General features: G+C 38.1%; 1 protein-coding gene across 1 annotated transcript in view; it reads left to right on the forward strand.

Annotated features, from left to right (window-relative positions):
• Window positions 1-10,902, forward strand: part of LOC103604786 (C2 domain-containing protein 3-like) — a 30,670-nt gene extending 19,768 nt beyond the window's left edge. The window contains 5 exon segments of the mRNA XM_008589362.1: window positions 2,727-2,950; window positions 3,589-3,836; window positions 10,016-10,113; window positions 10,115-10,148; window positions 10,778-10,902. Of these exon segments, the coding sequence (XP_008587584.1) occupies window positions 2,727-2,950; window positions 3,589-3,836; window positions 10,016-10,113; window positions 10,115-10,148; window positions 10,778-10,902 (729 nt within the window).
• The last annotated feature ends 4,259 nt before the right edge of the window (window positions 10,903-15,161 follow it).

Genomic DNA, 15,161 nt, shown 5'->3' on the forward strand with positions numbered 1-15,161 from the left:
GGGGGCGCACGCCCCGGCGTTGCTCCCGCGCCTCGCTCAGCCAGTGAGCGGGAACCGGTCCGTATGTGGGATCCGAACCCTCGGGCGGGAGCGCCGCCGCACTTCCCAAGCGGCGCACTATCCAGTGCGCCACTGGGCCGGCCCAGAAATCTAATTTTTAAAACATTGTTAAATAATTTAAATTTTTAAAAAATGCTGTGTTGACCTGCATAAGTCTAAAAATTAGACATACTAATTTGCTCTCTCTGATACTGACAGATGTAGTAGATAATTGTAGGCAACTTAGTACTAAAGAGAACCTTGAATCATTGCTACAAGACGGATAAGCGTCCTTAAGGTTGCTTTGTTATGGATGTGAGAAGGATATGGCATACTCGTGTTATACGTGGATGGAGTGGGCTTCAGGAGAGAGGTGATATATTTAGGTGATAGAAGGATGGCCTGGAGATAGCACCAGAAATAAATTAGTCAGCTTCCTATATCCTGGCAAGTGAAAGTAGTTTCCATTGGAGAAGACTTCGGGGAGATGGGGGCATTTTAAGAAAGAAATATTCAGTTAAAGTGGTAAGGTAGTTTGTATATTCTACAGAACTCAGTGAAGGGGCTGGCAGAGCCGTGAGCACCAGAGTGAACCATGATAGAGGAGGGGCATGACTGAAATGGACAGTAATGAAGAGCTGGGAGATGAACGCAGGAATACAAGTATATTAGGTGCATTACGGGAAACAGAGGGATTAGGAATACGAGTAGAAGTCCCTTGGACTGATAGGAATTGATGGAACAGTATTCTGTTTTATACCTCCAAAGTTTGACTAATACTTTTCCCTCTGCCTATAATATTCTATTTCAACTCCCCTCAGCTTTATCTGTCTTATTCATATTTAAGATTCTAAGTTCAGATGTTTGTATTTCACTCCTTGAAACTATCCCTGGCACTTCTTCCTAACCTATTCCAAACCTCAGACCCCTCCTAGTGTTCCCATAGCACCTAGAAAACATCCTTATCTTGGAACTCACGATTTTATGTTAAGATTACTTTTTTTAAGTTTCTCTACAAAATACTGTGATCCTCTAAGTCAGGGTCAATCTTTTAGTCATCTCTTTGCCTCAGGTAGGTAGCACAGAGCCTGGTACAGAGCTGGTGTCAACAAATATTTGTTTAACTGAACAGAGGAGTTAGGCCAGCCCCTGTGTTTTGTGGCAAGTGCCTGGCTTTCTCTGACCCTTTCTTCAAGGGCCAGTGGTAGCATAGGCTTATGAGTCGTTTTGTTATTGGTTCAGATATGCTTAGGGCAAAAACAAAACTGAGTGCTCACTTAGCAGCTGGTCATTATTAAAGGCCAGGGACACGGCCTTTATTCCTAGTGCCTCCTTTGTTTCCAGATTGCAGTGGCAGTCTTTGGCAGGTGATGAATGGTAAGGGAACACTTCCTGACATTTACATTTGGGCAGCCAGGATTTTATGTGACCCTATTACAGTGATCATTGCACGGAGTATTCATCCCACTGCATTCCTATCATTTGCCTTTGTAGAAGAATCTTGAATAATGAATAGATTTGAAGGATTTTATGTTCTGGTTTGTGAACAGAGTTTTCCTCATCAATACCCAGGCATATTTTATTGAGTTTGTGCCTTGGCAGTTTCTCTGCATAAAAATATTCCATTGACCTTCCCAGAGACACCTTAAAATATCTAACTGCAATTTTTCACTTTTCTGTTAAGCCATTCATCATTATTTGACTGTCTTGGGCAGCTTAAACAATTCCTTCTGTTTTCTCTGTCATTGAAACTGAACTTTCAACAGTGCTAATTTTTTCTTCAAGGTTTTGTTTCAGGCTTTATATTTTATTGTTTATTCCTCTAGTAGGCTCTTCTCCACTGAGTTTTTCAGAGAACTGGAGAGCCTATGAATAGAGAACTAGAACTCACAGGAATGAGATGTTAAGGAAACTTAATTACTTTTTCATTTTAGTGGTCCTCCCTGCTCATCCTGTTTCATCTCCAGCATAGAGCTAGGGCCTTATTTTTCCCAAGCAACTATCAATAAGAATGCAGAAGGTGTTGTGTCATTCTTTATTCATCAGACCAGTAGGCATTATTAGGCATATTAGAACTTGTGTACTATGTGTACAGTTACTATGCTAATTAGCCCATAGAAAAATGAGGAAAGCAGTTCACACCTGCAAGGAATTCATAATCTAATCAGGATGATAAATAAACTAAAAGTTACAAATACTTCTCTAATCCTCTGCTTTTTTTTTTAAAATGTTCAAATTAGGATAATATACTTTCCTGACAGGGTTATACCATCACAGAAGCTTCTCTGTGTGACGAATTTACCACAGTTCCGGGCCTTTGTGAAGTGTTAAATAAATGATGGTTATATTGATGCGTAGATACAGAGTAAGTAGAAACATGAAGAAAGCAGTGGATATGACATCTCTACCTGGTCATAAAGAAGTAATGCTGGAGGAAATTGTATACACAGGGTCATAAAGCAATGAAATATATGGTACATTTAGAGAACCCTATGTATTTGTTATATCTAGGACAAAGGAATGAGGGGGAGGGGAGCATAGTGAGAGTTGAGGCTCCTGAGGTAGGCAGGACTTTAGACTTAATTCTGTAAGGAATTGGGGACATTAATTTATATTAAGCTGGGGAATGTTAAAATTAGTTAATTAATGCTAAAGAAAATTTCTGATATATTATATATCTCTTTCAGGTCTCACTTGCCCTGGAGCCTCTGTCAGATACTTACAACAGTTACAATCCTCATCTTACCACTGACATGACAGAAAATGTGCTTTTATCTGAGCAGGGATTCAGAGAGAATACTGAACCTAGCGATACCCAATTTCTGGTTCCATCAAGGCCTCATGGGATACCTACCAGCAAAATTGATGGAAAAGAGATAGCAGCCAATAGTAGTAGATCAACCACTCCAAGGTAATTACCCCACTTAATACCTGTCAGTCTGTCAGCTAACTCCCACTGTATTCATGGTTTCTGTCTTTCATTTGTGGTTGAGTTAAAGACTAAGGACAGAGAAAAGTGCAAACACACATTCAGCAGATAACTACTAAGAACCCACTACGCGCCAGGTTCCATACCAGGTGCTGGGCATAGAAGTTAATGACAATCCCCATTTTGAAGGACTGCTCACAATCTAGTGGAGAGGCCAACATACAAATAAATAAGTTTGACTAAATGGTATACAGATGCCTTGATAGATGTCTATGAGGGAAAAGATGGAAAGGGCATTACTTTACAAAACAGAATGAAATAAGAGAAACAGATTGTTGTTTTAAGTAATTACTTATGGAGCTTTTGCTTTGTGTCAGGTTCTGTGCTGAGCTCTTTATTTCATTGTCTCACTTAAGCTATAGCCCTACACTTTAGGTAAAACACCTATTATTTCATTTGGGAGATGAAAAACAGATTTACAAAGTCACATTGCAAATAAGTCACCTCTTTCAGAGTCCATACTACATTGCTATAAGCCACTAATCTACTTTCTGTCTCTGACAAAGTAGAATGTTACCATGATGAATTATATACTGCTGACGTTCTTTTTTTTAAAACAGGGGAAAGGACCACTTGTACTTTGCAGAGAATCCTGATATAATAAAAGACTCTTTCTTCAGGCTCCAGCACCATCTTAATCCCAGACAGAGTTTAGAGTCTGTAACTCTGAGAGGCAAAGCTCCACAGAAGCAGATGTCTCTTCTCAACAGCTCTGAATTTCAGCCTCAAATTAGAACAGTTGCCAAGAGTCATAGTGACTCATGCATTCTTTCTTCAAACATCCCCCCTACCAAGGACCTTCTTTCAGGTATGGATATATTTATGAACTGAGACTAACCTATATTTATTGGGATTGCTCTGCTTCTTAGCCAGCTTACAAAGCAAACGAAGACTTTTATTTGCACTAAATAGCCAAATAAAAGTGAGTAGTCTTGCTAGAGTCCAGAATCTCTCACCATTTAAAGACAGCTCTATTAAACCACCAAGTAACTTCTAAATAATTACTAGGTTTTTATAATGGTACGTTTGAAGAAGGAACCATTTAAAAGGAACCTGGATGTGAGGGGAAAGCCTTTATCATATAAAAATATCAGTCCTTATTTTTTCCCAAATAATTCAAGGCAGATAAGATTTTTGTCTCATCATCAGCATTTATATATACCGTTGTGCAGAGACTAGTACTAAATCCATTTCACATTCTGAAAACTGTTACTCCCTGTGGAAATATTCAGTGCACTGCAACTGTTGATCCTAAGCCTGAGAAGTAAATATGACTTGAAGCCAAAGAGAAGTAGAAAGGAAACAGTTTAACCATGTAAGGGCTTAGACTGTAATAAAAAAGCAAATAGGAACAGAATTAGATTACCTCATGATAGAGGGTGGAATAATAAAAACAATTGACTTACATTGCACTGTAATGGTCAACCACATATCTCTGTGACATCAAGAGCATGACAGGAATTTGTCTCCATCTCCACAGTAAAATTTCCAAAGTAGAATATCTATAGCATTAGTAGGAAGTCTTTTTAATAACTATTTCGGTACATAATTTACATTAATAGGGACAAAAACATTCTGTTCATATTTTTTCAACTGAAATGTCTTATGATTCCCTATTTTTAAAAATATTCTCCAAGATTATAATTATTTATTTTAGTCTTTAATGCAAAGACTACATTAACAAGAAAGAAAATTGTCCCACTATACTCAGCACTTGTCAACTCACACATGGAATATTTTGTGTAGACCTGGGCATCAGACTTTGAGAAAGCATTTGTTTATTCATTAAGCAGTTATTTATTCAACACCTATCAAATGTCTGGCACGAGGTGTCAGAGATACAGCAGTTTAAATTAATTTTTTAAAAAAATACACAAACTCTTGCTTTATGGATCTTATAGTCTAGATGGGAAGACAAATTATAAACTAGATAAATAGGGCCGGCCTGGTGGCGCATGCGCTAATGCGCCGCCTGGGAAGCGCGGTTGCGCTCCCGCCAAGGGTTCGGATCCCACATACAGACCGGTTCCCGCTCGCTGGCTGAGCGAGGCGCGGGGGCAACGCCGAGGGTTGCGATCCCGTTGCCGGTCCCCGGTCCGGTACGGGGGCAACACTGAGGGTTGCGATCCGTTGCCGGACACGGAAAAAGACAAAAAAAAAAATTAAATAAATAAATAAAATAAATAAATAAGTAGAAAATAAACTAGATAAATAAATATGTAGTGTTACATCGATCCGTTGCCGGACACGGAAAAAGACAAAAAAAAAAATTAAATAAATAAATAAAATAAATAAATAAGTAAAAAATAAACTAGATAAATAAATATGTAGTGTTACATGGTGATGATAACAATGGGAAAAAAGAGGCAAGGAAGGTGAGAGGAGGGGATGTTAGTTTTACATAGATTGACAAAGAAAGGCCTCATTAAGAGGGTAACATTAAAGATCTAAAGAAGATGAGTTCTTCTAGGGAGAGTAGCTAGGCTAGTAAAAGGACCACCAAGAGATATTTAGCCTGGAGAAAATAGCTACCATTTATTGAGCATTAATTATGTGCTAGCTACTATGCCAAGTGCTTTATATATATAATCTTATAAAAACCTGGTGAGGTAGGGATTGTTATCACCATTTTAAAATGAAGACCCAGGCTCAGAGTTAGGGAGCTCCTGCCCTGTCAAAAGGGGGCAGCTGTTTTTCAGCTCCAGTTAATATTGATTGCAAAGTCCTCTCCTTCATTCTACTATAGGTTTGTTGTTTACCTAGGCCTGTTTTTCTTTTTTTTTTTTTAATAAAGACTGTGCTGACCAACTGTTCAAGTCAAACAAAATACAACCCATGGGCTGCCAGTGTTCAACCTCTTCCATAAGAAATAGTAGGACCAGTGTATTTAAAGTTAAAACAAAATAGATTATGGCTCAGTCTAAGTTAATAGTCTGACCTGTGCAAAAATGGGAGAGGACTACTTCAAGAGGTAGTGAATTCTACATCACTGTAAATAGCCAAACATGGGCTAGGTAACCTTCTGTTGGGACTCTTGCGGATTGGATTAAATCAAGTAGATAGTTGGATATGATCTTTAAAAGTCTTTTCCAACCATAGGATTCTGGGGGAGTAAGATTAAATGGGTACTAAGATTTAGTAGGTCATGGGAGGGACACAACAAATACATAAACATAGTGATTTTCTTCGTCTTTATTGTACTGACATCATACGAAAAAGGGGAGTACAAAGCTGAATTGTCAGCCAGCTAGTATTTATGAAACACTAACTACACATCCTGCTTGGAAGAGTTGGGCTTTAAAATAAATAGCAGGGAATTGGAACAAATACTAGAAGCTGTATACTATCCCTCTGTTTAGCATGGGGTGTACCCATGGCACATAGGAAATAAACAAGAGAAACATCCTGCTCACCTGAGTGCCTTTTAGGTGTGTTCAGAATATGGTTATTGAGTTGAGGTGCGTGAAGATGCATGACAGCTCTCACAGTGTAGGATACCAGCTTCTCCTTAAAAAGTTGTTCTTCTTGCCATGCCTTAGACTTTAGAGAAGCTTTTCCTGACAATGGCTGTTTCAACAGTGAAACCACTTAGAAGCCAATGAATAGACTACTTGTGCTCATATTTCTCTCACTTGTCTTCCTTAATGTTTATTTTCTTTTTAAAATTTGCTTTGGAAAATGTCTTAAATACCCATGCTCAATCAGATGTAAATAACTAAGTCATTCTTTAAATATTACCATTCCGAGAGGAGTTTTTATTTAATAGGGATGAAAACTAAGCCCAATTCAATTCAACAGGTATCTTAAGTGCCTGTCTTGTGTCAGTCATTGTTCTGAGTTTTGGGGTTACAGTGATAAATAAATTACAGTCCCCGCCTTCAAGGAATTTAGGCTAGTAAAGGAGACAGACTCAAAAGTAGATATATTACAAATATGCATGATATATATAACAGTGGAAGTATGCATTGAAACATTTTATCAAATGCCTGATACATGCCAGGCACTGTACCAGATACCAAGGATAAAAGACCAACAGGAGCCAATCCCTGGACTTGAAGTTGCTTGAGATATATAGTTACAAAACTGCATGATAAATTCTTTGATAGAGTTAAATACCAGGAGGTTTGAAAGCACAGAGGAAGTATTTTGCTTTAGGAATTGAAAATAGTTGGGTATGGTTTGATAGTAGTTATAAGGCTGTTACCTCTCTAAGAACATTTTGGGTATGAGCAGGAAAATTATTTTTTCACATAGCCCTAAAATCAAATGTAGTCTTATTGACACTGCTTGTCATTAACCTCTTCATTCATAAAGTGTTTATTGAGTGTGCCCACCTCATTAAAGAAATTTAAACTATATCAAATAATTCCAAGTGCCAATGAGAAACTAAAAGAAGAGTTTTCTGTCACATACCAAGCTTATTTTTCTGGAAGATTTTTAGATTTCAGCCAAATTTCCAATACTAGCATATCATATTTTCCTCACTCTTTCTCGGTGAATAAATAAGACAGCCATTTTCTAGCTGAATCCCAAAGAGATTTTTTTCATTTAATAAAAACAAAAATAAATACAATGAATTCTGAATAGAATGCTGTGTAGCCATTACTTAGAAAAATGTTAATCCGTCTTAAGTAAAAAAAGTTACAAAACAGTATATACTTTTGCAAAAATATGTCATTTTTGCAAAAGAAAAATATATATGCATACATACAGGCATATGTATATATAGGCAAAAAAACTATATGATATATTGAAATGTTAACAATCAATATTCCGTGGTAGTAGCATTATGGTAGTAACTATAAGACATCAAAATATTAACAATCATTATTCCTGGGTAGTTTTCTGTTGCTGCATAACAAACACCAGAAACTTGAGCAGCTTAAAACAACACCCATTTAGGGCCGGCCCGGTGGTGCACTGGATAGTGCGCCGCTTGGGAAGCGCGGCGGCGCTCCCGCCCGAGGGTTCGGATCCCACATACAGACCTGTTCCCGCTCACTGGCTGAGCGAGGCGCGGGAGCAACACCGAGGGTTGCGATCCCGTTGCCGGTCCCCGGTCCGGTACAGGGGCAACACTAAGGGTTGCGATCCGTTGCCGGACACGGAAAAAGACAAAAGACAAAAAAAAAAAAAAAACACCACCCATTTATTAGCTCACGGTTCTGTAAGTCAGAAGTCCAGAATGGCATTATTGGGTTTTCTACTTAGAGTATCACAGGCTAAAATCAAGATGTTAGCCAGGCTAAATTCTCATCTGGAGGACCTGGAGAAAAATTTACTCCCAGGGTTATTCCTGTTGCTGACATAATTCAGTTCCTTGAAGTTAGAGAACTAAGTTCTCGTTTTCTTACTAGCTTCCATCCAGGAGCTGCTGTCAGCTTCTAAAGTCTACCTGCATTTCTTGCCCCCTCCCTCTTTAAGACAGCAATGACACATTAATTATTCTTATGCTTCACATGCCTGATTTCATATCTTTCAATCAGTTAGAGAAAACTCTGCTTTAAAAGGTTAATGTGATTTGATCCAGCCTACCAAGATAATCTCCCTTCTTAAGGTTTACTCATTTGGAACCTTCATTATATCTGCAAAATCCCTTCGCAGCAATACCAAATGATTGAGTGAATCACTAGGGACTGGGAATCTTGGGAAGACTATTCTTAGAATTCTGCCTACCACAATGGGTGATCTTTATTTTCATTTAGTATACTTGTATTCTTACATCACATATTGAACATATGGTATTTAAGGTTTGGGATTTTTTTTTTAATTAAGTTTTTAAGCTATATTTTGACACCTCTTGATAGTAACAAATGTTAGATGTTTATGGATCTGTTTGGCTTATTTTTTTGATTGTCCTTGAGATGACTACCACAGTTTTTTGTGGGTTTTTTTTTCAGAAGCTATAAAACTCTAGACTAGGAGGTGGGCAACTTGTTTCTAGACACACTTACTTTCCTTTAATGTTTCCTTTTTTTTCCTGGTGGCTGGCTGGTACAGGGTGGTTGCACTTACTTTCCAAGTAGCTGTGGAACCTTAAGAAAATAGTGATACTTCTCATGTTCCTTAGAGTACTACCATTGGTTCTCAGCTTTTAAAAGGAAGCCTAAGAACTTAAGTGGTGTCATGTATAGTATACTGGTTAAAAGCATAGGATGTGGAGTCATTCTGGTTATACATGTATTGTATGTACAACTTGGGCAGGTTACTTATCCTCTCTGCCTCAATTTTTTCATCTGGAAAATAAAAGAAATAGCAGTCCATATCTCATAGGAGTGTTGGGAGGATTAAATGAGTTAATACATGTAAGATATGTAGATTAGTGCCTGGCACATTGTAAGGGTTCAGTAAATGTTAGTTGCTATAATTATTGTTGCTGTTGTTGTCACTTGAGGAATGGGGTAAATTTTACCTATCAGAAAGTCTGAAGACTTGGGTTTCATCCTGACTTTTCCATTAACATGCCATATGATCTTGGACAAGTCATGGAAGTTTTTTGGCATTCTTTTCTTCATCTATAAAAATATAAATTTGGAATAGGTTATCACTATGGCTCCTAAAGGTTTAGCTGGCATAGTGTTCCTTGGGTAAGAATGATATAAAAACTCTTACAAATGACCAGAGAATTCAGTAAGGTATCTGGATACAAAAATAATATATAGACATTACTAACCTTACTGTGAACTAAAACCAGTTGAAAGAGTCACTGCATGGATATAATGACTCCCAAAAGGAGGTCAGTCTCTCTGGAATAGACACTTCATCATTGCTGTACTGCCAAACATCTAAAACAGTGTAGTAGAAACTCAGTAAACATCTTTTGTTAAGTGGATATCCTCAAGGAATTCTCAAGCTAGTGGGAAAGGCAGATAAGTAAACCATTACAATACACTGTGCTAAGTCTTATGAAAGAAGGAAATGCATTGAATATTGCAAATGTTTGTGCTGGATTTTAGACTTTTTGTTTTCTGCTTTTGCCCTCTTCAGCTCTGTTAGAACAAGGCAATAAACTGCGTAATGCCATGGTGATTTCTGCAATGAAATCAAGCCCAAATACTAGCATGTTGTTGGAAAAAGTTCATCCTTCTGTGAAGGAAGATTCTCTTAGAGCATCACCACAGTAAGTTGCAGGACAGACCTGAACCCCAATAGTTCATTTTTAAAAATAGTTGTGTGTTTTTTTATGAAGTTATGGACTGGGTAATCTTGGAAGTGCTCAGCAAATGTTTGGTTTTTGTTTTTCGATTTTTTTCAAATTTCATTATGTCTTTCAATCTTTACATCAATGTATTATGTAAATATAATTATTATCCTCAATTTAAAAATGAGGAATCAAGCTCAGAGAGTTAATAAAATGTGCCTGTGGTCACATTTGGTAAACTTCAGTAAATGATAATGTGGCAGGAAAGAAGCCTAAACTAGGAGGTAGGATACTCAAAATTTAGTCCTAGCATTGGCACTTGCTGAATATGTAAATGAGTAAGTTCTTTGCTCTTTCTGAACTGATATGCTTGTATGTAAAATGGGGATATTCTCTCCCTACCTTACAGAAATGAAATGGGATTCTAATGTAGGAAAGAGCTTTGCAAAGTGTAAAGTTTTGTATATATTTAAGGCAGCTACATCTAAAGTATGTTAAATTTTCTGAGTCGGACCAACTCCATGTACAATCTCGTAGCTCAATTAATTACAACTTAGATTTTTCCCATCTATTAGCTACTCATAAGAAACTATTTTTCCACACCTTAGAATCAGAGCCTTTCCTAGCAATCAATTTAAAGACCACATTGAAGATCACCTCCTCCCTCCAACTGAGAATACATTTTGGAAAGATGATACAAAAGCTGATACCAGAGCTATACAGCTGCTATTAGGCAGGTAAGTGCTCTTAACAAGCTTTCTTCCCTCTCCTCCTCCAATTCATTGTATACATTGTTAATAGACTCATCTTCCTAAAGCAACAATTCCTTTGACTAACCAAGTGCTTCCCTGTTCCTTAAACTACTACTCATTGCCTACCTACTAAATAAAAATTCAATCTTTAGCCTGTTATTCTTGGCTTCACTTAAAGAATGTTGCCCAATCCCCCTCTTCATTCTTATCTCCCAACTCTTTCCCCAACACCAGTATTAGCACAATATGAGGAAAAGAGCATGGATTTTAAACACAAGTTGAAATTTGAGGTTTGTCTTTTATTAGCTTCGTGGCCATAAGCAGGTATCTCTGAACTTCAGGCATCAGTAAAATTGGAATTATGCCTAACTTTGCAAAATTATTGTGAGGATTAGAAATGATGTACATAAAGGAGCTAATAACACTGTGCTTAACACATAGTAGTTCTATTATTGGTAGCTGCTATTGTTAATATTATTGCTAATATGTGCCCTCAAACCAGACATCTATTTATTGTCTCTTGAATAATATACTGTCCATATTCCTGTCTTGGAAAGATAGTAGGGCACAGTGGTTAAAAGCATATGTGCTGAGTTATAGAGGTGTGAGAGAACATGTGTTTCAACAACTCTGTTTGGTTTGGTTTGGTTAAAGTTTAGACTTCTTCTAGGGCAATGGCAAGACTACAAAATCATTTGGTATATTAATGATAGAATAGGTACAGTGAGTAGAGGTATAACAGAAATTGTAAGTGAAAGCCAGACTTTTTTTTTTTTTTTTTTTTGTCCTTTTTGAGACCGGCCGCACCATGCTCAGCCAGTGAGCACTGTGAGCACACCGGTCATCCTTATATAGGATCTGAACCCACGGCAGGAGTGCTGCTGCGCTCCCAGCGCCGCACTCTCCCGAGTGCGCCACGGGCTCGGCCCTGAAAGCCAGACTTTGAAGGACTTTGAATATTAGGTTAAGGAGCTTGGACTTCATATTATAGAAACTGAATAAACAAATATTTCAAGCAGAAGAGCAGAGAGATTAGTCTGGCAACAGTATGGAAAATCAACTGTATAGGAGAGATGGGAAAGCATGTAGGAGGTTTTTTACCCCCTAGTGAAGGTTGACAGGTAAGACTTTACAAGTTGAAATGACAGGATTAGATGGCTTACTAGTTGTGGAAAGAAGGCAGAGTAAAAAATGATTCCTTGAGTTTTTGCTCTAGTGACTCCATGGATCAGATGATTAAAATAGAAATCCTCAAGCAGGTGTAAGGCAAGTATTTAAAGATAACAAGTTGAAGTTTGAGCCTATAAATCTGTTAAACTTGACTTGCCTATGGATCATTCAAGTGTAGTTGTCTAGTAGGCACTTGGATATATAGAGCTGAAGTTCAGGAGAGAATACTGGCCTAAAGATAAAATTTGGGAAATTTGTTAGCTACACTACAATAATTGAAACCCTGAGAGAGGACAAGATCACCCAAGGAAAGTATAGTAGAATGAATGAAAGTAAGAATAAGAACACAACTTTTAGAAGTGAAAAAAGCCCACTTTTTTTTTAAACCTCAGTAAAATGATGATAAAGGAATAGAAAAGGCATAATAAACTCACAAGAACCAAAAGGGGAGGTGACAACAGATGTCAATAAAATTTTGGAAGCTAGAAAGCCACAGGACAAGGGTAATTGACCTAGCAAAGTACAGAAAGCTATACCTGTGAGGTTAAAGGACCAACACTTTGATTGTAGAAGTCCAGTAAAACTCAGGAATTAGAAACACCAGGTTTCTCTCAAAGTAATAGCTGAGTTGAGGCCAAAAGCAAGGACTGGTTAAGAAGAAATGAGAGCAGTCAGATCCCTCATCCCTTGCTCTAAGACCTGGAGAGGTAGTATAGTGTAGCAGTTAATCAAAAGACAACCTCGAGCCAAACTGCCTATATTTGAATCTGAGTTCTGCCACTCAAAAATGGTAAACCTTACATAAGTTATTTAATCAACTTCTGCAGTTTCCTCACCTGTAAAATGGATATCATAACAGAACCTCCCTCAATGATGTGTTGTGTGGATTCAATGGGTTAATTCCTGTAAACTTCTTAGAATACTGCTTTGCACAGAGTAACCTTTTAATAAATGTTAGGTATTATTATTATAATACTGTCCTCCACCCCCAGAGCCAAGAGACTGACATTCTCTTACCCAGTGAGAGACTAGAAGATTATTCTCTATAGTGGTAGGACTAGGAGATCTCTAGATTCAAGGATGTTAAGCACAACTGAGGGCAAAGGTGAGCACCATACCAAGGAAAAGGAGATTAAGTTAAAGTCTGTGTATGGAATGATGAACATGCCTCCCATCCCACCCCCCTTTCTTTCTAGACTTCCAGAACTCTGACAGTCACACTACTTCCTGTATATGAGATTCAGATTCCACTTGGAAACTGTCCAGTTCAAGAGAAAAGAAGTACAGATGCTGCCAATTAGAGTTTACCCAAGGTCTAGCTCTGCCCAATTGTTTTATAATGAGGCCTACCAGTCGCCAAGTTTCCCCCGACTCCCAACCTGCATATGGGGCTTCTAGTCAGCATTTCAGAGCCTGACTTTTAATAAATAGATAGCCAAGGGCCGGCCCGGTGGCGCACTGCTACAGTGCGCTGCTTGGGAGCGCGGCGGCGCTCCCACCGAGGGTTTGGATCCCACATATAGACCGGTTCCCGCTCACTGGCTGAGCGAGGTGTGGGCGCAACACCGAGGGTTGCGATCCCGTTGCCGGTTCGGTCCGGTACGGGCGCGACACTGAGGGTTGCAATCCGTTGCCGGACATGAAAAAAAGACAAAAAGGAAAAAATAAATAAATAAATAGATAGATAGCCAAGATTTATAAACATTTGAGGAATGCCTCCAACATGTAGACAGAGAACAAGATTCAACAGAAAATTTGAAAGAGAAAGATAAGGAAAAATGCCCAAAAGTTTAACAAAAAGGACAGAGTTGGAAAATAAAAAAGAAAGGATAAAATTGAGGATATTTTTCAGGAAGCTCAACATCTAAGTTGTAGGAGTTCAGAAAGAGACTACTTTTTAAAAAAGAAGAGAAAGAAATTATAAACCTAAATTTCCTTATACTGAAACACATGAGCTTCCATATTGGTATTCGAACCAAGACCTCTCTCTGCCTATCCCTTCCAACTCAGAGAGATGGAAACTCCACTCCAGACTTGGGCAGCCAAGAACTTAGGGCTCCCTCCCCCTCCCAGCACCCTGTCAGTGGGCTGTCTTCCCAGGGAGGGGAAAGACAGCAGCAAGAAAAAAAGAAAGGAGACTCAAATTAATGGAATTAGAAATCAAAGAGGGGACATTAATACCAACATTATAGAAGTAAAGCAGATTATAAAGGAATACTATGAACAGTTGTATGACAGAGTAGACAACTTAGGTGAAATGGACAGATCCCTAGAAAGACACAAATTACCAAAACAGACTCAAGAAGAAATAGATAATCTGAACAGACCTATAACAAGTAAAGAGATTGAATTAGAATCAAGTAAAGAGATTAATAATTGAATTAGTAACCAAGTTAAGAAATTGAATTAGTAACTTAAAAACTACCCACAAAGAAAACCCCTGGCCCAAATGACTTCATTGCTGAATTCTACCAAATCATTTTAAAGAAGAGTTGATACCAATTATTTACAAGCACTTCTAAAAAACAGAATAGTAGGGAACGCATTCCAGCTCCTTTCATGAGGGCAGCATTACCCTGATACCAAATCCAGACAGAGGCATCACCAGAAAAGAAAACTACAGATCATTATGTTATAACGCTACGGTCTAACCAACTGAGATAACAGGCCAGCCTACAGATCATTTTGAATGTGTACACAAAAATCCTCCATAAAATACTAGCAAACCAAACCCAGCAACATATAAAAATAAATTTACACCATGACGAAGTGGGATTTATTTCAGGAATGCAAGATCAGTTTAACATCTGAAAATCAATTTATGTAATATATCATACCAATAGAATAAAAAACAAAAAAACACACGATCATCTCAAAAGATGTAGAAAAATCATTTGACAAAATCCAACACTCTCATGATAAAACATTCAACACGCTTGGAATAGAAGGGAAAATCCTCAACCTAATAAAGGGCATCTATAAAAAACCAACAGCTAACATTATACTTAGCTCCTCACCCGAACATCAGGGTCCTCCAGACCCAGGCGCCCCAACAAACTTTATTGGTAAA

The sequence above is a fragment of the Galeopterus variegatus genome, unplaced genomic scaffold, assembly GCF_000696425.1.
Source record: "Galeopterus variegatus unplaced genomic scaffold, G_variegatus-3.0.2 Scaffold5396, whole genome shotgun sequence".
NCBI classification, from domain to species: Eukaryota; Metazoa; Chordata; class Mammalia; order Dermoptera; family Cynocephalidae; genus Galeopterus; species Galeopterus variegatus.